At 35.9% G+C, this 22,732-nt stretch overlaps 2 protein-coding genes across 2 annotated transcripts in view; one reads left to right on the forward strand and one right to left on the reverse strand.

Moving 5' to 3' along the window:
• LOC134374607 (protein MFI) overlaps nt 1-12,009 on the forward strand; it is a 47,817-nt gene extending 35,808 nt beyond the window's left edge. The window contains exons 6-8 of the mRNA XM_063092446.1: nt 3,777-3,947; nt 8,059-8,114; nt 11,858-12,009. Of these exons, the coding sequence (XP_062948516.1) occupies nt 3,777-3,947; nt 8,059-8,114; nt 11,858-12,009 (379 nt within the window). The remainder of the gene's footprint in view (nt 1-3,776; nt 3,948-8,058; nt 8,115-11,857) is intronic.
• Nucleotides 12,010-17,038: 5,029 nt separating this feature from the next.
• Nucleotides 17,039-22,732, reverse strand: part of LOC134375065 (serine-protein kinase ATM-like) — a 47,247-nt gene continuing 41,553 nt past the window's right edge. Inside the window, 4 exon segments of the mRNA XM_063093209.1 lie at nt 17,039-17,309; nt 17,419-17,555; nt 20,793-20,856; nt 21,605-21,719. Coding sequence (XP_062949279.1) covers nt 17,039-17,309; nt 17,419-17,555; nt 20,793-20,856; nt 21,605-21,719 — 587 coding nt within the window.

The raw sequence follows: 22,732 nt of genomic DNA on the forward strand, positions 1-22,732 counted from the left end.
TGGTTTTTCCCTCACCAAGGCTGTTCTGGCTATGGTCACAGCTGATTGTAGAGCAAAAGACATTGCTTTGCCCCCAGCAATGAGATATACTGGCTAGCTGGTGGTGGGCTGATCATGTTGGATACTTCCCAAATACAGGAAGCATCCCTTTGTCCTCACAGTGATAGACAAATATTATAGACATAAACTATTTCTCAGCCTGCATTACTTCTGTCAGCAGCACTATTCATTACAAAATGCTTTATCCATCATTTTATTTCATATGCCATTGCCTCTACCCAGGGGGACCCATTTACAGCTGTAAAGTGTGAGCTCAGAACAACAAAATTCACTTGCCATATGTGCCATCACCTAGAAACAGCTGGCTTTGACAGAATGGTGGTATGACTTGCTGAAGCTCAGTCACAGTAACAGCTGGGAGACACCACCTAGTGACAGGCACATGAATAATCTTCTATTTTATTTCTTTTTTCTTTCCTATGTTTATTTACCCTTGAAACATTTCTCTTCTGTAACTGAGCTCTGTATTTCTAATTATATGGACATTGCTATCTCAAACTCAATAGGTCCCAAACTGAGTTTCATATCTTCCCCATTATAAAAGTTGTTTTTTCCTCAGTATTTCTCCTGGTCTGTTTATGACACCATCATTTACCCAGTCATCCATGCCAGAAATGTAGGGATTGTCCTACACTTCTTACTCTTCATAAGCTCCTACATGTAATCTGTCATCAAGTCCTATTAATTCTACTTTCAGAGTATCTCTCAAATCTGACATTTTCTTTCATTCTCTACTGCATCATCTCAGAATGTTTCATCTATACTTTATCTGCTGAATCCATCTTTTACTTGGTCTCCTCTCTAATCTCTTCCTCATCTCTATACAAACACTGAAGTGATGTTTCTAAAACACAAATAAGTAAAATCAATTCCTTACCTAAAACATGTTAAAGACTCCCCATTACCTACATCCCACATAATATTCCCCCTCTTTGCTGGCAACAACATCTTCATCTTTTAATACTTTGTCCAAATATCTCCTGAAGCTTTCCCTGACTTACCTAGACACAGGCACTTCTTTTTGAGGTGCCCTGTGGATCTTTTTATATATATTCAGTTGTCACGTTTTTGCAACTATCTGTTTATTTGCCTGCCTCCTCCACCAGACTTTGAGCCCCTACAGAACAGGGTCTCTGTTCTGTTTATTAGCACAGAACCACAGATATAAGTTGATGCTTAATGAGTACATGTTGCTTGTAGAATGAATGAATGAATGAATTCTTATGACTGGGTGTTATGTTTCCTTTTTGTAGGGTTGCAAGGGATGAATGAGAAATTTTACTGTGTGTGCTTTGTTCACTGATGGCATTTAAACATTCTTCAATTTGTTGCTGAGAATTAACAATTAGCAAATCCACAAAATTTTGATTTTTTTGTTTTAAACCCTGGTCTTACTAAAAGAATTCTGGTTTTAAATCCCATACCTTCCTGTGTCCTATAGATATTAGCTCTCCTTGACCTCCTTTGGAATTTAAGCTTTGATTCTTCCTAGGTCTTTGTATTTTAACTTCTCTCCTTGTTGTAAAATTCAGACAAACATTTCTTATGATGTTCTTTCCTTTAAATTTCCTAGTTTAGAAAGAATATGATACCATTTGAAAGTGAATACAACTAAAAATATATTGCAATATTACCTATAAAGCCAAATTTTATATTGTTTTTGTTTTCTTTTTAAAAATCACTAGTTTATTTATAAAACAAGTTAGGATTATTATAGTGTGATCTTTATTTCTGCTCACTATTGTATTTGAAATACTGTTCCTACTTGGTAACCTGTTATTATTTATCACTATTTAGACCACTTAACTATAATAGTAACTAATTTTAGAAGAGTTCAAAACCTAAGAATTAAATTACAACTACTATAATTCCCTTAAAAACAAAGCACTTTTTATATTTCCCTGATAAGAAAAGAAATAGATATCTGAATGGTTGTATGTCACTGTTGAAAAAGAAAAAAAGAATATCATTCAGGGTTCAAAATCTAATCTTGTTTGTATATTTAGAAAGGTAAAACATGGAGGAACTCACAAAAAATGCTTTTACCCCCAGCCTTCTAATTTCTAAATGCATTTTTGTTATGACATGGGCATTAGTTCAATAACTGTGTGCCAGTGGGTACCATTACTCATTTATTAATTTATTCATTTACTTAATAAGTGTTTATTAAGTGCCTATCATGTTCAGGGAACAGAGTATAGAGTAGAAGATTACAAGTTCCATGAGGTTAATTTCATCACTGTACAAACACATAGCACTTATGAAAGAAATGAATAAGTGAATGAAAAACTATAGAAAAATTAAGAAGTCATACTTTCTTACCATTTTTTGCTCTTAATAACCTATAAATTGAGTCATGTTCCTGCTTCTATAAAATGCAGTTGCTCTCACGGGTCATTTTCCACTTAAGGTCTGACCAAGCAGAAACTTCATGAGGACAGGGAAGTATCTTGTCATTGTCATATCCCTACCACCCAATGTTGTGTAAGCCTTCTTTTACTGAACGCTTACTCTGTGCCAGTCACTATTGTAAAAGCTTTATATGGATTTACACTTCTAAACCTCTGAAGAATGCTAGGAAGAAGTAGTATTATGATTACCATTTTAAGGAGGAGGTCACTGAGGCCCAGCAGAAAGGCTAGGTTTTTTGACAAAGTTTATATAACTAGTAAATTACAGAACTGAGATTTATATACAGATAATTTGATACCAGAGTCCTGGCTTTGTATTAATACTATGCTGCTTCCTAATGAGTGCTGGATAAATTAATATGATTTCAGAATAGATTAATCTTTAAAATGGCTACCAATGTAGATCTTAAAATGAATAACCTAAAAAAATGCTATATCCCAAAGTTCTTGGTAAGGACTTAATAACTTCTCTCTACTCACACAGCTCATGTTTGGTAGATACACTAATTTATGTGCTCAGACTAATATGAGGGTACTTCAAAAAGTTCGTGGAGAAATAGAATTAAACATTAATATGAATCTTTCCATGAACTTTTTGAAGATCCCTCAAATAAGACAGTGCTGCAGAATAAGCCTGGACTTAGAGTCGGGTTTGAATGGTAGTTCTGATACATATTTATTTCCTACATGATCTTGAACAACTTCATAACTTCTCCAAATCTCAATTTCTTCATCCCTAAATGGGGAATAAAAATAGCTGCTACAAAAGGCTATTGTCTTTAAGAGAATTAAACAAGATAATGTATGAAAACTACATGGCATAAACTCTTCCTCTCTTTTTCTTTCCTTTTTCCCCTTTCCCTCCCTCTTTCTACCTACCATTAGCCTCACAACTATGTAAAAGTTACCCAACTCCTCCAGGATTTATTTCCTCACCTATAAAATGAACGGGCTGGTTGTTTGGTTTATAAGGTCTTTCCAGTCTGTAATTCTGTGATTCAGTGATTTAATAACTTAGTTTTTTCTTGTATCATAAAAATGCAACTTATTGAGAAGTGATTTGAAGTGAGGTCTCTTTGGTTAGTGTGGGGATTAAGCTGCTTTTCCCCTCCAACGATTCCAGCACATACACGGATATTTCAAAAAGTTTATGATAAAGTTCATATTATTATCTTTTAATTCTATTTTTCTATGAACTTTCTGGAGTACCCTCGTAGATCTTGGATGAAGATTTGATTTAATATGTAAATAGTTTTAATATGTAAATAGCAATAATATATGTCTCTCTTCCTTTCCTTTATTTAGGTACTACGCAGGAAGCCTGGAGGCTAAGTCAACACATCATGAAACTCTAGGTTTAATTCACACGGCAACAAAAGGGCTAATAAGAGCTATTGAAGATAGTGGGATAGATTCTGTTATGGAGTGGGAAGTGGATGAAGTGCTGAACTGGACAAATACACTGAACTTTGATGAGTAAATGCATGTTACTATTTTGGGGGAACAAGTGCAGTTATCATATATTTTTTCTTTCTAACATTTCCCATTCCTATGTTGAATCTTAGCATCGCAAACATACTCTTTCAAAACAACTGAATTTTTATTATTCTAGAGAAATAATAAAAGAATAATAATGAGGGATAAAAAAAGGGAGTAATCCAAAAATAGGAAACAGAAAATTAGACTTAAGTGTTCTTTATTCTCAGACTTCATTCTTATGCCTTAGTCTAACTCTGCTTTGCTTGACTTTTCAGATTTAGAAACAAGTTTAAAGAGCATGAAATTAATAATACAAATAATTTCTTTAACCTATATTCCTATAGATAATTCCTTAATCTATATTTCCTATCTAATGTTTCTATGTGAGACATTAAAAACTTATAATTTTTCAGTGATATACTTTAGCTCTTGAAAAACATTTAAAAAATTTTTTTGTATGCTGGAAATTTTTTAATATTTAATATAGCCATTAAGGAAATGCAAATCTAAATCCCAGTGAGATACTACTTCATACCTCCTAGGATGGCCATAATTAAAAAGACAGATAATAACAAGTGTAGGTGAGAATGTGGAGAAATTGGAACGCTTATGTGCTGCTTTTGAGAATATGCAGTGGTGCAGCCACTTTGGCAAACAATTGGAAGTAGAAAAGAGAAAAATGATAAAAGGAAAGATAAAAGAAAAAGGGAAGAATGATAGAGAAAAAGGAAAATTGGAAAACAAGGATGAAAGAAAAAAGAAGACATTGATGAGAAGGATATATTAGAGAATAAAGAGTGACAGATAAAAAAAGGACTAAGTATCCACAGTAGATGCTCTAAAATATTTTTAAATGAGCACATAGTAAAAAGAGATTGTTGTAATTCAATAACCCCAATATCTTGTCTAGACTGTAGTACTGGGATTCCCTGTAGACAGCACATTTGTGGTTTCTGGGACATTGAATAAATAGAGATGGTAATATCATGCAAGTAATGACATCCAAAGAAAGGAGCTGTGATGCCTTGCTTTTACTTTCTTTTCTAAGAGTAAAAATTGCTGGGTGGAGATGGGAGAGAAGGGAGAGAGAGGTAGAAGAGGTCCATTATGAATAAGCTTCTGAGAACAGAATAGAGAATTTTCTAAGGTGAGCTTTTGAAATCCTGCTCTGCCTTTCCCTTATAAACTTGGCTAATTCAAGTAAAACGCCAGCAAGTTTAGTGAAAGATTACAAGAACACCCAATATTCTGTATTCTATCATTACTGGAATACAATGGGAATAAAACAGTTGAATTCAAAGAGAAGAAATAAATAGGCAACTCAGTCTACATAAGACTTTCTCCACTATCATCCCCCTAATAGCCTTTTCTGGAAGGTGATAAAGAATCTTAATGGCTTTCCTTTGTAAAAAAAATAAATAAACCAGTAAGATGTGAGGTGGTTTCTTTGTATCATATACTCTATATTGAGTGGAATGAATACACCTCTAGCTTTGATATGATGAGTAACTCTGAAAATTTTCAAAAAAATGCACATACCTCATGTTTCCAAACCGTGTACAACTTCTATCAGTTCTTCCTCTGAGTTGGATATAATCATAATTTGGCACCAACGTGGAATCTTAGAAAGCAAGCTTTTCCACTGAGCCCTGGACAACAAAAACTTCAAATTGAATCTCAAGAGATTATTTGGGAATATTTCAGTAGCACTGCAGACCACAAGCACTGATAGGTAAGACCACACTGCAAAGACAACACCTTGTTTGATAAGAATTTCAGAGTTTGACATTTTTCTCTTCAGGAGAACTGGTAACCACTAACTCCTTGGAGAATATCCTTTAAAATTTATGGACAGTCCCTGTTGGCCATGAGAATGGCATAAGCTTGAATACTGATATTTGGTGATAAAAATCTGTTTCTTTCCAAAGGCTTTTGTGCCAGCCCCTTATCTTGCCACTCTCCTGGATGAAGCCATGTGCATCCTCAGATTCACATTGCAGCTATCAACTGAGTACATTATTATTATCATTGTGAAGAATGGATAGAGCCAATTTTACTCTTAGACTCAAGGACACTAATGGTGCTGTTATAGATTCCAGTATTCAGATATGTTGCTGCATATGTGTAGAACGTAAAACAATCCCCATATCACCACCTTGCGTCACCAACAATGCCACATGATGGCTACCATGACTGTTGCTGGCATTCATCCTAATGGATATTCAGCTGCATATTCTCCATCAAGATGGATGTCCCTCTTCCAGGATCTTCATATTTTTTCAAACTGCAAGTGAATTTTGACATATCTATCAAGCAATTCACAGCTAGGAAATCTTAAATAATGTCCTGATATTCTATTTAACGTTGTTGGTGCTCTGTGCTCACATATGTTGTGGATAGCCTCTATTATCTGTTCTTTTGATTTCTAAGACATGTAGTTGTTATGTTGCCTCTCTGGCTGGGGACTTTTCCCAGACTATTAAGGTGTTTAATTTGTACTCCAGAAGGAATTCATTGTAGATTCCACATACGCTTTATTTTGCAGTTATTATTTTTTTTAAATTTCAAAATTTTCTTAGTAAGACAGATCAACTCTGTGTTATAAACAGCGTGGTAATACTATCATCAAACTGTTGCTTCTATTTGTAAAACTGATATTTCTTATCAATTACCACTGGTATTTTATGAGTTCTTTTTAAATAATGGAATAAATTCATATCCTAATCTTAGATAAAGCACGGTCAATGATCGGCCTTAAATATGGCATATGTTTCTGTCCCAGACTATTAGGGCTTAGCATACTATCATTCAAGGTCCTTTATCTTGGTTCCTTGAAGGTGGAATGAAAACTTTCAGTATATAATTCCAAGGAAGCAGGGTGATTGACATCCACCTCTTTCATAGTGTTCCTGAGCAATCACTGAAAGCACAAAGTCTGCCAAAATTTAAGTTCCACCAATTGAATTGCCTACAAAGCAATCCTGGAAAGGGTTTACACTGCCTGCTGTTGTCCTGAATCCTCTAATTTAAGTGACCCAGCAGCATCCCATTTAAGTCCATTAAAAAAAGTTCATGAAGCAACAAGAGGTAGCAGTAATAGGAAGGAGCAAAATTCAGACACAGTATCTTATCACAATTAAATACTTTTGGACAATATATACCTTCATGTGGCAAAAAATGGAGCACAGGGTTAACAAAAGTAAAAATAATTCAAATGTAATAAGTAAATACTTGGAAAATCACAGTATTTTATGAATTACATAACAATTCTAATTCTCATCCTTTTTCTGCCAGCTCCCTTTCAGCACCTGCTGTGACTGTCTACTTAACTGACTTCTTAGTAAAAATGAGTGCAGTTGAAAGGAGGCTTAGGAAAGGGGGATATGGAACCCAAACAAATGAAATGTCACAGGAAACCTGCTTCTTGGAGATTTCCCACATCTTCACAACTCATCATACCTTGTCCTTCCCTATTCTACCTCTTCTTGGGCTACCCAGGTCTCCCTATTTCAGTTTCTGTTTAGGGAGCTTAGGTGGCAGCTGTATTTGCCCTGTTTGAATGTCTCTTATTTTTTTTGGAACACTGCAAAAACAGCGCCGTTGCTCCAATAAGATCCTAAACCACACACTTTAAAATTTCCACTGACATGTCAGAAACAGTAGGTCTGGCAATCCGGAACCAAGGAGAAAGTTTTGTTCTTGATTTCCCCTGACTTTTCTCAAAGTTTTCTGTCCATACTTTTAATTTAGAAGTTGTTAACTACCATCTTAGTAGGCACTCAACTGAGGACATGATTGTACAGGAATGAAACAGGATAAGATGAGGAAACATGCTGGAGGGAGAAAAAAAGACAATAATATAGTAGATGGTGAGCACCATTTTTATACCTCCTTCAACTCCTTGTCCTGGAGGTTGCCTGAGATGCATGAGCTATTGGGAGGTGGGAAAGTCATGAAAATTAAACATTGAGACTGGTGAATTTGTCACCATTAATCTAAGGTTTCTTAAAGAAAGTACAATTTTAGAAGTATTCTAAGCATGTACTAATGAATCAACTTATTACTTACTAATAATTTAATTTAATTAATGTCCATATAATGTGCTTAGGTATATTGCCAACTGGAAGGAAATTGCTACAAGCAACTCTTCAGCTAACTACAAAGGTAGGTGATTTTTAGCAATACTTTATAGGAAATTCTCATGGACAAAAATAATACATTCCACACATGTATGTATTTCTAAGCATCTAACATTTCACTGCCCTACATATTGTATAGATTTAGATTAATATGCCAAGTCATTTTTACCATTATATGTAAGATGGGGAATATAAGGAAATCTTCTACTTAGGGTTAAATAAAATGATTTTTTAAAAATGAATCCTTTTTTAAAATTACGTATCTCATGGTTGCAGTAATAATTTTTAATGAGCAAACTTCACTTGGCAAAATAAATACCTCAAAATGTTGGAAATATTTTTTAGGTTCTATGTCACTGTCATCCCTCCAAGTGCTCTACATTACTGAACAGCTGAAAGTGATAGCAAGCATGTTGAAGAACAGTATTATCATAGCATAGCACAGAAATACCAGTAATTCTAACATAGTCAAAGCCTAATTAATATGATTGTATGATGTGAGTGTATGAGTTCTGTCCTGCTGTCATCCGTGAGAAGCAGTAAAGCAGAGAGGTTACGATTGTGGAGTCCTAAGTTGGACTGCCTTGGTTTGATTTTTGGCTGTACTGTTTACTGGCTGTGTGATCTTGGGTAAGCTCCCTCATCTGTGAAATAAGAGTAACAATAGTGCCTAGCTCATAAGCTGTTGTGAGGTAATAAGAGGTAATTCACGTAAAGACCTTAGAATAGTGCCTGGCACCTACTACATATGCCTTAAATATGAACTATCATTAACATTAACCTTGTCCACTTACTTCCAACTCATTGCCACCATCCCAGCCCAAGTTGCCATCATCCCTCTGCAGACTTCTGCCTTAGCCTCCAAACCGATGCTCCTCCAGTCCATTCTCTGCACAACAGAGTGATATTTTATGCATATAAATCAGCACAATCAAAACACTTCACTTTATTTAACAAAGCCTTCTCAGCAATTACAATGGGGGACTGCTGTCTTGAAGTGCTTTATAAAATTAATTCATCTGATTTTCAAAACAACCCAATGAGACAGGTTATATTATCTGCATCTTACAGATGAGCAAACCAACAGGTGCTGTCACTTGCTCAAGGTCACGGAGTCAGTTCATGTGAGGGCCAGGATCTGAATTGAAGATAGCCTAGTTCAGCACCCATTCTTTTAACCATGACTACACTGTGCTGCCTCTCAGAGCTTCTCACTGCTCTTGGAGTAAAATCCTCAATAGATCACGGCCTCAGGCTCTGACTGTGGCCTAGCTTTCCACCTTTCCAGGTACCACTCTCCCCCTCAATCACAATACCCCATGTCACTTGTCTTCGGCCTATTTCTCAAACACACCATGCAGTTTCCACTTCAGGGGCTAATGGAGTTGATGGCCTTCTAAAGGACAGTTTTAGGTAACTATCTTGACTAGAGGGCAGGGAGTTGTCTGTTTTGTTTGCTACTGAGTCCCCAAAGTGTAGCACTTAGTAGGTTCTCAATAGCAGATCAAAGAATATAAATGAAAGACATGTACAAAAATGGAAACAGAATCTAAATTACTGAATTAAAAGAGATGACTGGTCTTCCTTTCTTTCACATGCTGCCCTCCACATCTGTTCTTTGCTGCTACTAGAGGCCCCAAGTGGCTTTGTGGCAGCCTCTGTTGCACTGTGACCTCCACTGGCTGCAGGAGCTCTAGGGAGGATGCAGGAAGACTCACAAGGTGGGAAATGGTCTCAGTGGCTTTTGAGGATGTAGCTGTCAACTTCACCCTGGAGGAGTGGGCTATGCTGGATTATTCCCAGAAAAAACTCCACAGAGATTTTGTGGGGTAAATCTTTATGAACTTGGCCTCTATAGGAAAGAAATGGGAAGACCAGATTGAAGATCTGTACAAGAATCGCAGGAGAAATCTGTGCAACTATATTGTAGAGTAAGTCTGTGAAAGTAAAGAAAGCTGTCAGTGTGAGAAATACTTCAGCCAGATTCCAAATCTTAATCTAAACAAGAAAAGTCCTACTGGAGTAAAACCATGTGAATGTATTTTCTGTGGAAAAGTCTTCATATGTCATTCATTCCTTAATAGGCACATCCCATCTCACATTGCACACAAACCATATGAGAATCAGGAATATGTAGAGAAGCCATGTAAACACAAGGAATGTGGGAAAGTCTTTAACTGCCCCAGATCATTCTGAATGCACAAAAGGACTCAATGAAGAGAAAGCATGAAAAACTTACACTGGATAAAAATGCTAAATGGATATGGGAAAGCCCTCATTATCCCAGTTCATTTTGAATACATGAAGAACTCATACTGGAGAATAAGTCTATGGGTGTAAACAATGTGATAAATCCTTCAGATTTCTCACTTCCTTTTGAATTCAGGAAGGAATTCATACTGGAGAGAAACCCTAGGTAAAAAATGTGGAAATACTTTTATTTATCACACAACCTTCTGAGCACATATGAGAATGCATAAAGGAGAGAGAGCCTATAGATGTCAAAATGTGGGAAAGCAATTGGTTGTCCCAATTGAATTCAAAGCCATGAAAGAACTCACACTAATGAGAAACCTCTTCAGCATAAACAATGTGGAAAAGCCTTTAGTTGGCCTGTATACTGACAAAAACACATATGAATGCACACTGTATTGAAATACTGTTTTCAAAGTATAGTTAAGTTTTCAATGTTAATAAATATTTTAAATTCATGAAAACTCACACTGGAGTGAAATTTTATAAATGTCAGTAATACGGAAAGCCTGATGGAAATTAATTCATGTATAATGCTCAAAAAATTTTAAAGGAAATGTTGTAAAAGTAATAAATATGTTTATCGGTGGCTTATTTCTTCAAGTGGATCTACTATTGATTTCTACTTTCACAAAGAAACTCTGAGATGATATACCTGTAAGTACTCTTTAAGCAACAGTACATAAGTTTAATAGGTAGATTTATTTTCAGGTCAGTTAATAAAATTTTTCTCTGAAAAAATAAGAGATTACTGTGAAAAGAAGGAAAGATGGTAGTTGGAAGGAACATAAGAGCAAGTGAAAATTATTATTGTTTTTACTTTATAAGGAAACTTTAATTATAATAAATATATAAAATGGAGCAAATAGTTCACAGATCATAAGGTATAAATTATAATTTTTAAAAATTATTTTTAAGTAGTGGAGATTTGTATAACTGAAGCCTGTGAAGGTGATCCATTAATGATGTTGGCATTGGGGAAGGGGAAAATGTGTGCCACTACTTCAAGAAGCAAGAGAAGATCAAATCTAGAGCAGATTTAGAAACTTTAGCTCTGGAGAGGGAAAAGGTATCTCTTCATTTGTGAATAAAACCTGTTAGTAACGAAGTACTAACTAAATACCAGACACTTGCTAATTTTTTACATGAACTATCACATTTCTCACAAAAATATGATGAGGTAGGTGCTATTATTATCCCTATTTTACAGATGAGGATACTGAGACCTAGAGAGGTTAAATAACTTGCTTTAAATCACACAACTAGTTATCTGTAGATCAAATCTCAAACCCAGGCCCTGCAGAGCCTTTATAGAGATGGACAATGATATATGGTAGTGAAAGTAGGATGAACTCAGAAATTTGGGGCATTTATGGTTTTAAATAGGATACAAAGATATCTACTCTAAGAATGGTGAAAAGTAATGTGTAATACACCTTACCTGGCATATAGCACATTGAATGAGTCTGTATCTTACTGTATTTGGCATCTTTCTAATCTGTCATTTCTCTTTAGGTTTCAGGTTTAAGCAAGCACAGAAAAATATAAATGACTATGAAGATACATCAGACACACAAATGGGAGTACCAGATGATACTTTCTATGAAAATGTTTATCAAACACCAAATTTTACTAGACTAACGCCAGATTCCACTTTTGGAATGTAAATATAAAGTACTTTCTTTTCTGAGTTATAGCTCTTCAAGCCCTGCAAGTATCAGTTATAGCCAAGAGACAGCTTATTCTGACTGGAGTAACGTGTATATATATATTCTTGGCACAGAATGTAGCCCAGTTAAGGAAGGAAGATGAACAGAAATAGAACACTCGACTGAATACAGTGGTCATAGAAAACACTGAAATTATTCCTGGTATTCTGAGAAACTGTAGTATTCTAACAATCACAAATAAAGATAATATATTTAGGTGCAGAAAACCTTCACATTGATTATTTTCCTTCTTTCTTTGAGGCATTTAGCGCATTCATGTAAGCCAGAGCTTTGCCCATTCATCCTATATTCAAATGCACCTTGCTTCTTCCTTCCCTCTCCCACTTTGCCTTATCCTTTCATTTCTCCATTTTCTTCCTCTATACCTTGTTTCCTTCCTCCTCTTGATTTTCTGCCTGCTTACTCATCATAGTTGTCTTTTCCTTTCTGTTTCTCTCCTACTCTTATTTCATCTAACAGTTCTTTATTCTATGATGTTCTTTCCTTGTTTGCATTTTTCTCTTTACTTGTTTCATCAGTTTCCCTTTCCTTTTTTCATTTTTCTTTCTAGATCCTTCCCCTAATCTCAGTTCTTTTGGGGGCCTGCAACTTGCCTTCCCTACCCTGCATACAACTCTTTGGATTCTTATTCCCTCTTTCAGGTCAGAGCAGTCAATCAGTTATCTATTGATACACAGTAAATATCCCATGACTTAGCAGCTTAATACAACAAACATTTGTTATCTCACAGTTTCTGAGTGTCAAGAATCTGGCAGTGGTTTAGCTGTATGGATCTGGCTGGGGTCTCGCAGGACGCTGCAATAAAGATTTTGGCCAGGGCTGCAGTGAATGAAATGAAAACACTGATAAAAACATCTGTTAACCAAAAAAACTCCATTAAGAGAATGAAAAGACAAGCCACAGAATGGGAAAAAAATATTAGCAAAGATGTTATATAACCAACAAAGGGCTAGTAGAAATATTGTCAAAGAACATGTAGAGGCAAGTCATCAAAGAGAAAATCATACCGACCAACAATCACATATAAAAAAGTTTAATCTCCCTAGTAATTAAGGTACAAACAATGATGCCATTTTGTACCCATCAGAATAACAAAAATTTGGGTTTGAAAATATCAAGTGAGGAGCCAGAATCACCCCTGGTTGAGACCCACTGCTTTTGAACCATAAACTATGAAAGTAAAACTTTTTTTTACTATGTATGCTGTCCTTTAAGGGCAAAGTAAGGGATTTTTCAGGGGATGATTTCCATTATATGAGATCTTCACCTTACCAAATTCTGAATCTAATCTTTGTGAAAACTTTGACTCTACTGTATTTATACAAAATACATTTTGTCAGAAACTAGAAAAAAGAGCCTGAAACTCTGAAAAGAACTGAATTTATTAAAAAGTAAGATAAACAGATGGAAAGCAAACTTCACATTTAGGATATCAGGATCTTTGTACTTGTTATAATCTACTACAGATCTTTTCGACTTTAGAAATGTCAACTGGATCACTTTCTATATCCAAAGAAGGAATATTAATTTGCCTTTGTCAAGAGGTAATTAAGGAAAAGTACTATAATATTTAGACTGAGACACAGCATACCAGACCAGTTCTTTGTAGTAGGCTCCCCAGTTCACACTGCACCATCAGGTGCCTACTGTCCCCAGGCTGTGAGCTCTACACAGGCAGACTAGGCAGGCCTTGCTCACTGTTGTCTCCCTAGGGACTAGCCCCATGCCTGACATGCAGAACACCCAAATATTTGAATAAAGTGAATGAGTCTCAACATACACTTTCTTTTAGGATTATTTATTCAAAAAATATTTTATAATAGATTCAGGTAACACTGTAGTAAAGAAATACATTCATAGTACTAACAAATGTACATAAAGCATATGATTTCATTAAGGTGCTATTAAAATACTTGAAATGGCACATACCTCTGTATTTCAAACCAGTATAGTGGCTTTCTACTTTTAAAAAGATTAGCCTATTCTAATCTTTAAGAAGCCCAGTGTTTTCCCTCTTTGCTTTTATTTGCTTTGGACCATATTTAAATTTTTAGCATTTCCAAGTGTACACATTTTAAGTATATACTATAATCACCATGGATTTATGTACTTACTGATTAGGTAGATACTTTGGGGAGCATGGTAGGGAGGCTATTATCTCCCTTAATCTGGACACAACTGTTCAAGCAGTCTGTAACTTACTAGCTTTTCTAGCGTCTTCTTCTCTAGTATTCACTGACCTTGTGAACTCGTGAACCCTAGATTTTTTTCACCTAAAATCTTTTCAATTTAGCTCGTCTGTCTTACACTTGTACCTGAAGCTTACTATCTTCTGACCTTGACAAGTTATCTTATTTCTCCAAACTTCACTTTCTCTAGCTATAAACTGGGATAACATCACTAATCTTGCAAGGTTTCGTTGTAAGGATTAGAGATGCTGCATATAATGTATGTCAGGTACTCAGCATATAACAAATATTCTATGATTAATATTTTAAAAACCTAACCTGTCCTCGTTTGTTCCTGATAATTTTCTATCTTACTCATTTCCAGATAGTGTTCCAGCTTCTCAAAATCATTTATAATCTTAATTCTGTCATCTGTGAATTAAATATTTCTCCTAGTTGGATTTATCAACTATCAAGAATTAACTATAAATTACTTTAACTATACTGTGATCTAGTTGATAACTTTTTATTCCACACATGAAGATTTCAAGGCTTTCTTAAACAAAGACATTCTAAGTTTACTGCATTCTCTTGATTCACTACAGTAATAAAACTACCAATGTATACCAATTATTTAGGAAGCTTATAAGAAAAAGATATACAACATTAAATGAAAAGTAAATTTCAGGATAGCTTTCCAAAAACAAACCAAGAAATTAATAAATTTCCAAAAATTTCTGGAGATTGGTTTTGAGGGAAGAAAAGGTACGAATATCAGATATGAGTGAGTGCTTGCCATTGGCAGTAAAAAGAAATGCCAACCCTTCGTAAGAAAAAAAGTGTTTACATAACCTTGAAGGTACAAATAAGAGCAAAGTTCAACCACCCATTTCTTAATCTCTGCAACTGGGATGAACACTTTCTTAAGGATGTAGGAGGGATTATATTCACTAATACTCAAGTCAGTTTTACTTTGAGGTGGCTTTTTATCTAAGATGTTTATCTGATAAGACCATATGGGGCACAGAAAGGTGTTCCATTTCTAGCTACATATATATAAAACTAGATACCTAAACCCTTCCCCTCCAACAAAACACAAAGAAATGCTAAATAAAATGTAAAGAACACTCTTTTAAATAGACAGCAGGACTTATAAGAAAGTAAGGAGAAATCTTTAGGGTAAAAAATGAAGGGGACTAAAAACCAGACAGGTAAGTGTGTGAGCTGATGTTCTATCTGTCCTAGCACACTTTGCTAATCTCATTAATACAGGGGTTTCAGCTTTAACATCTGTATGGAGAATGAAGAACCCTGAACTTGCTAAAGGCAGCAGGAATTAAAGGCGTGTTTCTCCATCCCTGCCACAAAGATGGGACACATGCAGGCTTATACCCTCAGTGAAAGGGGCATCAACAAAATATTCTGCCTAAGATCACAGGGAGATGAGGAAATGTGTTTGCCTTGGCCTGGGAGAATACTCTCCCCTCAGTAATTTATGCTATTCCTGAGGTATGGAAACCCTGAAGCCAAGAAATTAAAGTAAGAGTAGTCTTGTGTCAGTGACAGCTCTGGAATGTGACATAAGCGGACACAAAATTTATCTGGAAGGAACCCAGGTCACTCAAGATTCCCACAGATAAAGCCGTGCTGAAAGTAAGCTCACCTTTCAAAATGACAAAAATGGATAAACAGTTCACCAAGTACAAGAATCAACAGATACAAATAGCAGGAACTTGATCTAATAGAACTATTACAGTGACTATAAAATATGGATGTTCAAAATGACTAGTGACATAAAAGGAATTGAAAGTTAAAAACAATAAAACTAGACATCAAAAAACAAATAACAGGCAGTCTGGAGAATGATATATAGCTAGAAATGAAAAACAATTTTTGAAAGAAGAAACTCAATGAATAGGTTAAAGTAGAGATTATATAAAGCTGACAAGAAAATTCATGAACTAGAAGAATATATGAAAGCATCAGAGAAAGATAAAGTTATGGACAATACAGAAATAAAGAGAACAGAATGAAATGGTACAACATACATCTTTTTGAAAGAGTAACTACAGGGCTGGATGGTTAGCTCAGCTGGTTACAGCATAGTGCTGATAACACCAAGGTCCAGGGTTCAATCCCTGTACCAGCCAGCTACCCTCCTCCCCACCCACAAAAAGGAACTACACTGTGTCTTTGAAATTTTTTCTCCGTAACAGCGTCCTTATTTAGTAATAGTGGGTGATCTTGCTACTGAAAATCCAAACACATTTCTTAAATACTACTTTGTGTTCAATATTGTTTCTTATTTTTAACGTAGCATTATCATGATAGATGGTTACAAATGTGAAGTTTTTTTCCTTTCTACATTATCAAATAATTTATCACTCACATATAGTATCTGCGGAACAAGTTTTAATTAAAAGCCACCTCAAAGTAGCAGTATATTTATTTGTTCCAATTCATACCAAAGGAAAAACCATCACTCCTGCTGCTTCCATTGTTTCCAGCTAATGTGTAAGTCAGTGATCCTATTGAAAATAACAAGGAATATACTTGAGAATACGAGGGTATTTCAAAAAGTCTGTGGAAAAATGAATTTAAAAAATAATATGGATCTTTCCACAAACTTTTTGATGTACCTTCATATTCGTTAAGTGTTTAGCGTAGAAGTAGAGCATGAATAACAATTATTTCTATAGTGTGAGAGCATAGATATTCCTTGAGACCATCAAAGCATCTTTGGGTGCGATTAAAACAAGAAAGGAACAAAAAAACGCAACACAGTTAAATATTAATCCCTATTCAAAGTACATGGGTGGGTTAAAATTGAAGACTGAAATATAATTTCTAAAGGTTGAATTCAAGGGTAAGGTATATGCTGAAGATCCCACCCAAGCTTTCCATCCTGGGAAAAGTCGGCTGAGATTTTTGGGATCCATGGCCTGCTGTATGAGTAAATTCACTTGTCCACCCACACTGAGCACGGTGCCTTCCTCCACTCCTTTCAGTTTCTCTTGCAGTCTCATCAAGACACGTTCAGCTACTTTGTTGAAACTCTGGTCAATATCACTAAGGACAAAAACACAAAGGTTTCAATGAGATGGAACAGTTTTAAAGGGTCTTGGGAATAAGAAAATCTGAACAATTGACAATAGATTCTTTCTAAAATACTGCTCACCTGAGATTTCATTTGCATTCTTGGTCATCTGCATTTAGAGTGGAGTGGAGCTCAGTTTCATCTTCTGGCCTCTGCTGTAAATACAAAGCTTTCAAAGGATTCATAGTCCAGTCAAAGAGTGGATCATACAGAAGGACCTAAATAGAATATATACATTAGATGAACAATGTGCATTTTGATCATTTAGTGAAGTAGAATCACTACTATAAAAGTAAGAGGCCAGTCACATGGTAGTTGATGGGAGATGGGGAGCAAACATCACACATGCTTCATATTTCTCTGTGGAGGAAACTACAACAGCATAATACTCCAAGCTTTTCATCCCGTCCTGAATTCATTCTTCCTCCGTGGTTGGGGGGTGACATATCCTGACCCATGTTTCCTGACTGGGAGAAACTAATCTATTAAAAGGAGATAAGCACTAGTCAGTTTCTCTCTCTTTCTACTACTGACCAGTATGATCCTGAGGAAGGGCATTTGCTTTGTAGGCCCCAATTTTCCCTCAGGTGGGCTGTCCCAACGTATTAGGTTGTGGGAGAGTACTATCAAGTCTATTTGGACCTCACTCATAAGCCATGTTCTGCAACAGTTTTATCAGTAATAAACCTGACATTTTTTTTAAAAAATTATTTTTTATTGAAGCATAATTGATTATACATATTTGCAGGATACAAAGCTGACTATTAATAGTTGTACACAATATGTGATGGACAAATCAGGGTAGTTACCTTATTAATTATTTCAATATGTAATCATTCTTTGTGTCCATTCATTTCTCATTCACCCCACTCCTTCTTCCCCAACCTGACTGGTGATTTTTTTTTTTTTTTTGGCCTTTTTCGTGACCGGCACTCAGCCAGTGAGTGCACCGGCCATATCCTATATAGGATCCGAACCCGCGGCAGGAGTGTCGCCGCGCTTGCAGCGCCGCACTCTCCCGAGTGCGCCACGGGCTCGGCCCCTGACTGGTGATTTTAATCTCCACCTTACTCCTATGGCTCACTTTCTCTTAATTAGTTCTAAATTTGTGGAGAGAAAAAAAGAGTGAAATTTACTGAAACCTCCTCAATCCCCAAGGTCTGGTGCTGTGGTTGGAATCCTGAGATACATATAAGGAGCAGAATTTGGATACCAAAATAACTGACATGGCCAGAGCAAGTGGCTTTTTAGAAAGTGAGGTTATAAGGGATTTCTGATGTTGGCAGTTCAGGACAGCTAACTGTCTTGGTGTTTATAAGCACAGAACTTTTTTTTTTTTTTTTTTTAATAGTCAGGCTTTAGCAAATGTGTGCCATACAGTCTTAGTAATAAGTGATGACTCAATTACAGAGACAAATGATTCCACATCACAAGGTTGGAATTCCTTTTGCTACTACCTTTACTATGTTTCTCAGAATATATGCAGGTTGGGACTATAAAATACCTTTATTATGTTTAATTCCAGGACATGTACTATGATCAGCAGTACCAAAATCTATTTTTTTTTAAATGCTGTTTTGAGCATCCTCTAGGGCCATTAAAAACTGTGGAGGGATTGACCTTGGTTACATGTGGCTTGTTCATAAATTCAAGGGCTCCTATGTGACTTCAACTTGGGCATTGACATGGTTTTAGATTTCAGAGATCCACACCAGCTTCACCCACAAAAGGGAAGTATATTTAATTAAACTAATCAAAAGGAATGGAGGCCTCTGTAATAGGCTATATGGTCTTCTTGGACTGAAGTAGAGAATACCACCAATTATTTCAAAACGAAGGCTTGTGTCAGGAATCATATTTGCAAACATTGGAATCAAGAAGGAACTAGAGTAGTTTGAAAAATATGTTTTAGTCTTACCATTAAAATAGAAGTGGATGAAAACAATAAAGGAATACAGACTGATTGAACTAGAGCATGAAAAAAAAAGGAAAAAAAAATGAGCGGGGTTTCTCAGTCTTGGCACTATTGACATTTTTGAGCTGGACATTTCTTTGATGTGGGGCTAGCCTGTGCACTGTAGGATGTTTAGCAGCATGCCTGGCCCCTACCCAGTAGATGTCAACAGTACCTTCACCAACTCCCCCGTAACTGTGATAACCCAACATTTCTCCAGACATTGCCAACTATCTTCTAGGACACAAAACTGCCCTTGGCTAAGCATCATTGAGGAAGAGGGACAGAGATATTTCCTTAGTAGAAAAGATAAAATTCTGGAGGACAGGATGGTCCATTATGAAGAAAAGGAGATCTTGAAGGCCAGGAGAGAGAAATACAATGAGAAGGAAAGAGACTTGCACCCAAGTCAAAGTGCTCAGCAAGAGGGATTTAGGAGATGTTTTCATTCCTATTAGATCAGAAATAGTGACTGTGGCTCAATGAAATCTAACAGAGGAAAAGAAATAAATCCAAGAGAGGAAAGGAATAACATCCCAGAGGATTGGGACCCAGAACACTATTGAGAAGCACCCCTCTAAAGCTGTAGACAGAAAGTCCAACTGGCAAATTACTCTTGAAGATTGGGACAACCACACCAAATGATTTCAGGAAACTTGGACAGATTTACAGAGGGAGAATCGGGTTGATCGGTGTAAACTGCACAACGCATTAGAGGGTGTGTTTAGAAGTGACCTAGTTATTGTAGGTAGAGATGTGAATCACTTCTCAAGACTCAAAACCCTCACTTAGAGTAAATTCAAAGTGCTTACAAATGATGTAGGAACTCCTAGGTGATCTGGCCACTGTCACTTCTCTAACTTGATCTCCTCCCACTCTTTAAACAATGAGGTTCATGAGCAATTTGGCATTCAATTAATAAAACTTCTGAGACCCTAAAGGACCTACCCCCTTCTAGTGAGTATTAACTCATGATACAGTTACTGAAGACACTCCCAGATCTACCCCAGCATTAAAAAAAACCCTTCTGACTGAGACTACGTAGAGCAAAATACCAGGAAATATGTTAAACTGCTTTGGACCTTAAATTAATTTGAAAAGTTTGAACTCTTTTTCTCTTAAACGCTAAAGGGCAAGATAATGTGATTTTAGACTTTAATTTCTACATTATTGAGGCATCCATGTTATATCATTCATTCTTACTGCAGAACCAATAGCAAATTGTAATGAATAACGTGTATGAACATCACTTGAAATGGGAAAAAGAAAATCGAATGTATTTTCGGCCTTGGGAACAGTATAGCCTTGGATTTAATTTTAAATATACTATTGGGACCATTTCAGCAAAATTTGTAGCAAAATACATACTACTATCAGCAGTCCAAAGGAAATCTACAAAGACACCTTGGTTCATAAAGGTGGACATAGGACCACCCGGACAGACTGTTAATTTCATCTTCCCAGGGATATAGCCCCAACGTCCTTGACCAATATACGTTACCTCTACAATGGTTAACAGAGTTTCCTGAGAGTTTCTCATAACTTCCATAGTTTTCTCACAGCATCTACAGAACCAAACACATTATAAATACGGATTTTGTTACACATCAATGTTTTCAATATATCTTTCTTTATATACACCCATGTGTAGTATGCTGAAACTATTCTTGTTAATAATTCCCAAATTTATTATCTCGAAGAGCAGAATACTTGGCAGAGAGGCTATCAATAGATGTCTCTGAAATGAATACAAACATATATGTGACTATTTCATAAGCTTATCATTTATAAGAATATCACTATACTACTATGAAACCTTTCTTTCACTCTTTGATTACTATGACAATTATTAGTTTACTTTGACTAGAATCTGCCCCAATAAAAGTTGAGTACATAAGACCTAAGCCAGGAAAGCTACAAGGAACTGCAAAGCTTTTTTAGTAGGAAGTTGTATTAGAATATAAGCTCCCTTAAAACAAAAATATAGTCTCTTCTGTATCCCCAACAATGAGCACCCAACAGCAGTTCTGATCAGTAAAAAGAAAGAGCTAACCAGGACAGAGGCATCAAAGGTAAAGGTGGGTGGCTTCCAGAGGTGGGTAGGAATGATAGTATGTATGTTATATTGGGTTAGGTCCCAAGTGTCTGGAAGGAAGGGGAAACGATTATTGCTTTTATCCAGGATCTTTTCCTTGGTATTGGTAAAGCACTAGGATGTAATTCTAGCACTGAATTCTATAATCTATACAATCTATAATCCAAATAATTTTGACACCAAAAATCATCTGCCCTCCATTACCTTGTATCACTTACCGTCTAAAGACACCTTCAACACCAGTTATACCCATGCCATCCACAATATCTCTGGTGAGTCTAAAAGGAACTCTTTCAGGAGTAGGAAGAATTTTACCCTGTTCAAAAGCAACCCCTAAAGTAAAAAACACAGTGAAGTTAGGAGGTTTGACAGCTAATTTTCTTTCTTCCCAACTGGCATGTGAACTTTGCAAAGGCAACAAATAATTTGTCACTTATATTCTATTAGCACTAGAACAGAGTATTTTATTCTATTTCTGCTCTGCCTACTTTCATCTCCATCACTGTCTATGAGATCTACCTCAAATCCAAAAAATAACTTCTTTTTGATGTAATTAGAGATATCTGGGTTAAAGGGTGATTTTTAAAAATGAAGTAATGACTAGTAGAATTTAAAATGTAGAACATACATATGTACATTTTTTAAAAAATTTAATGAGACTTAAAATTTTGATATAATTATAGATTCACATGCAGTTGTAAGAAATAATACAGAATGATCATCTCATAAGTCTTTTACCCATTTCCCCCCAATTGTAATATCTTTTTTTTTTTTTTTTTTTTTGTCTTTTTCATGACCGGCACTCAGCCAGTGAGAGCACCGGCCATTCCTATATAGGATCCGAACCCGTGGCGGGAGCGTCACTGCGCTCCCAGCGCTGCACTCTCCCGAGTGTGCCACGGGCTCGGCCCCCCAATTGTAATATCTTATAAAACTAGTACAATATCACAATCAAGATACTGACACTGCTGTAGTCAAGATACATAACATTTCCATCACAAGGATTCTGTACACTGCCCTTTTACAGCTATACCAACTTCTCTCCCATGACCTATCATTCTTTCCCCAACCCCTGTTCTTCTAGCAACTACTAATCTATTATCCATTTTTATAACTTCCTCATTTCAAGTATATTATAGAAATGAAATCATATAGTATGTAACCTTTTGGGATTACCTTTTTCACTTATATTGAGAGTCATCCAAACTGTTCTGTATATCAATACTTTGTTTCTTTTTATTGTTTAATAGTATCCCATGGTATGGAACTAACAGTTTGTTTAAGCATTTTCCCTCTGAAGGGCATCTGGATTATTTCCAGCTTTTGGCTATCATCAATAAAGCTGC

Source organism: Cynocephalus volans, chromosome 4 (assembly GCF_027409185.1).
Source record: "Cynocephalus volans isolate mCynVol1 chromosome 4, mCynVol1.pri, whole genome shotgun sequence".
NCBI lineage: Eukaryota > Metazoa > Chordata > Mammalia > Dermoptera > Cynocephalidae > Cynocephalus > Cynocephalus volans.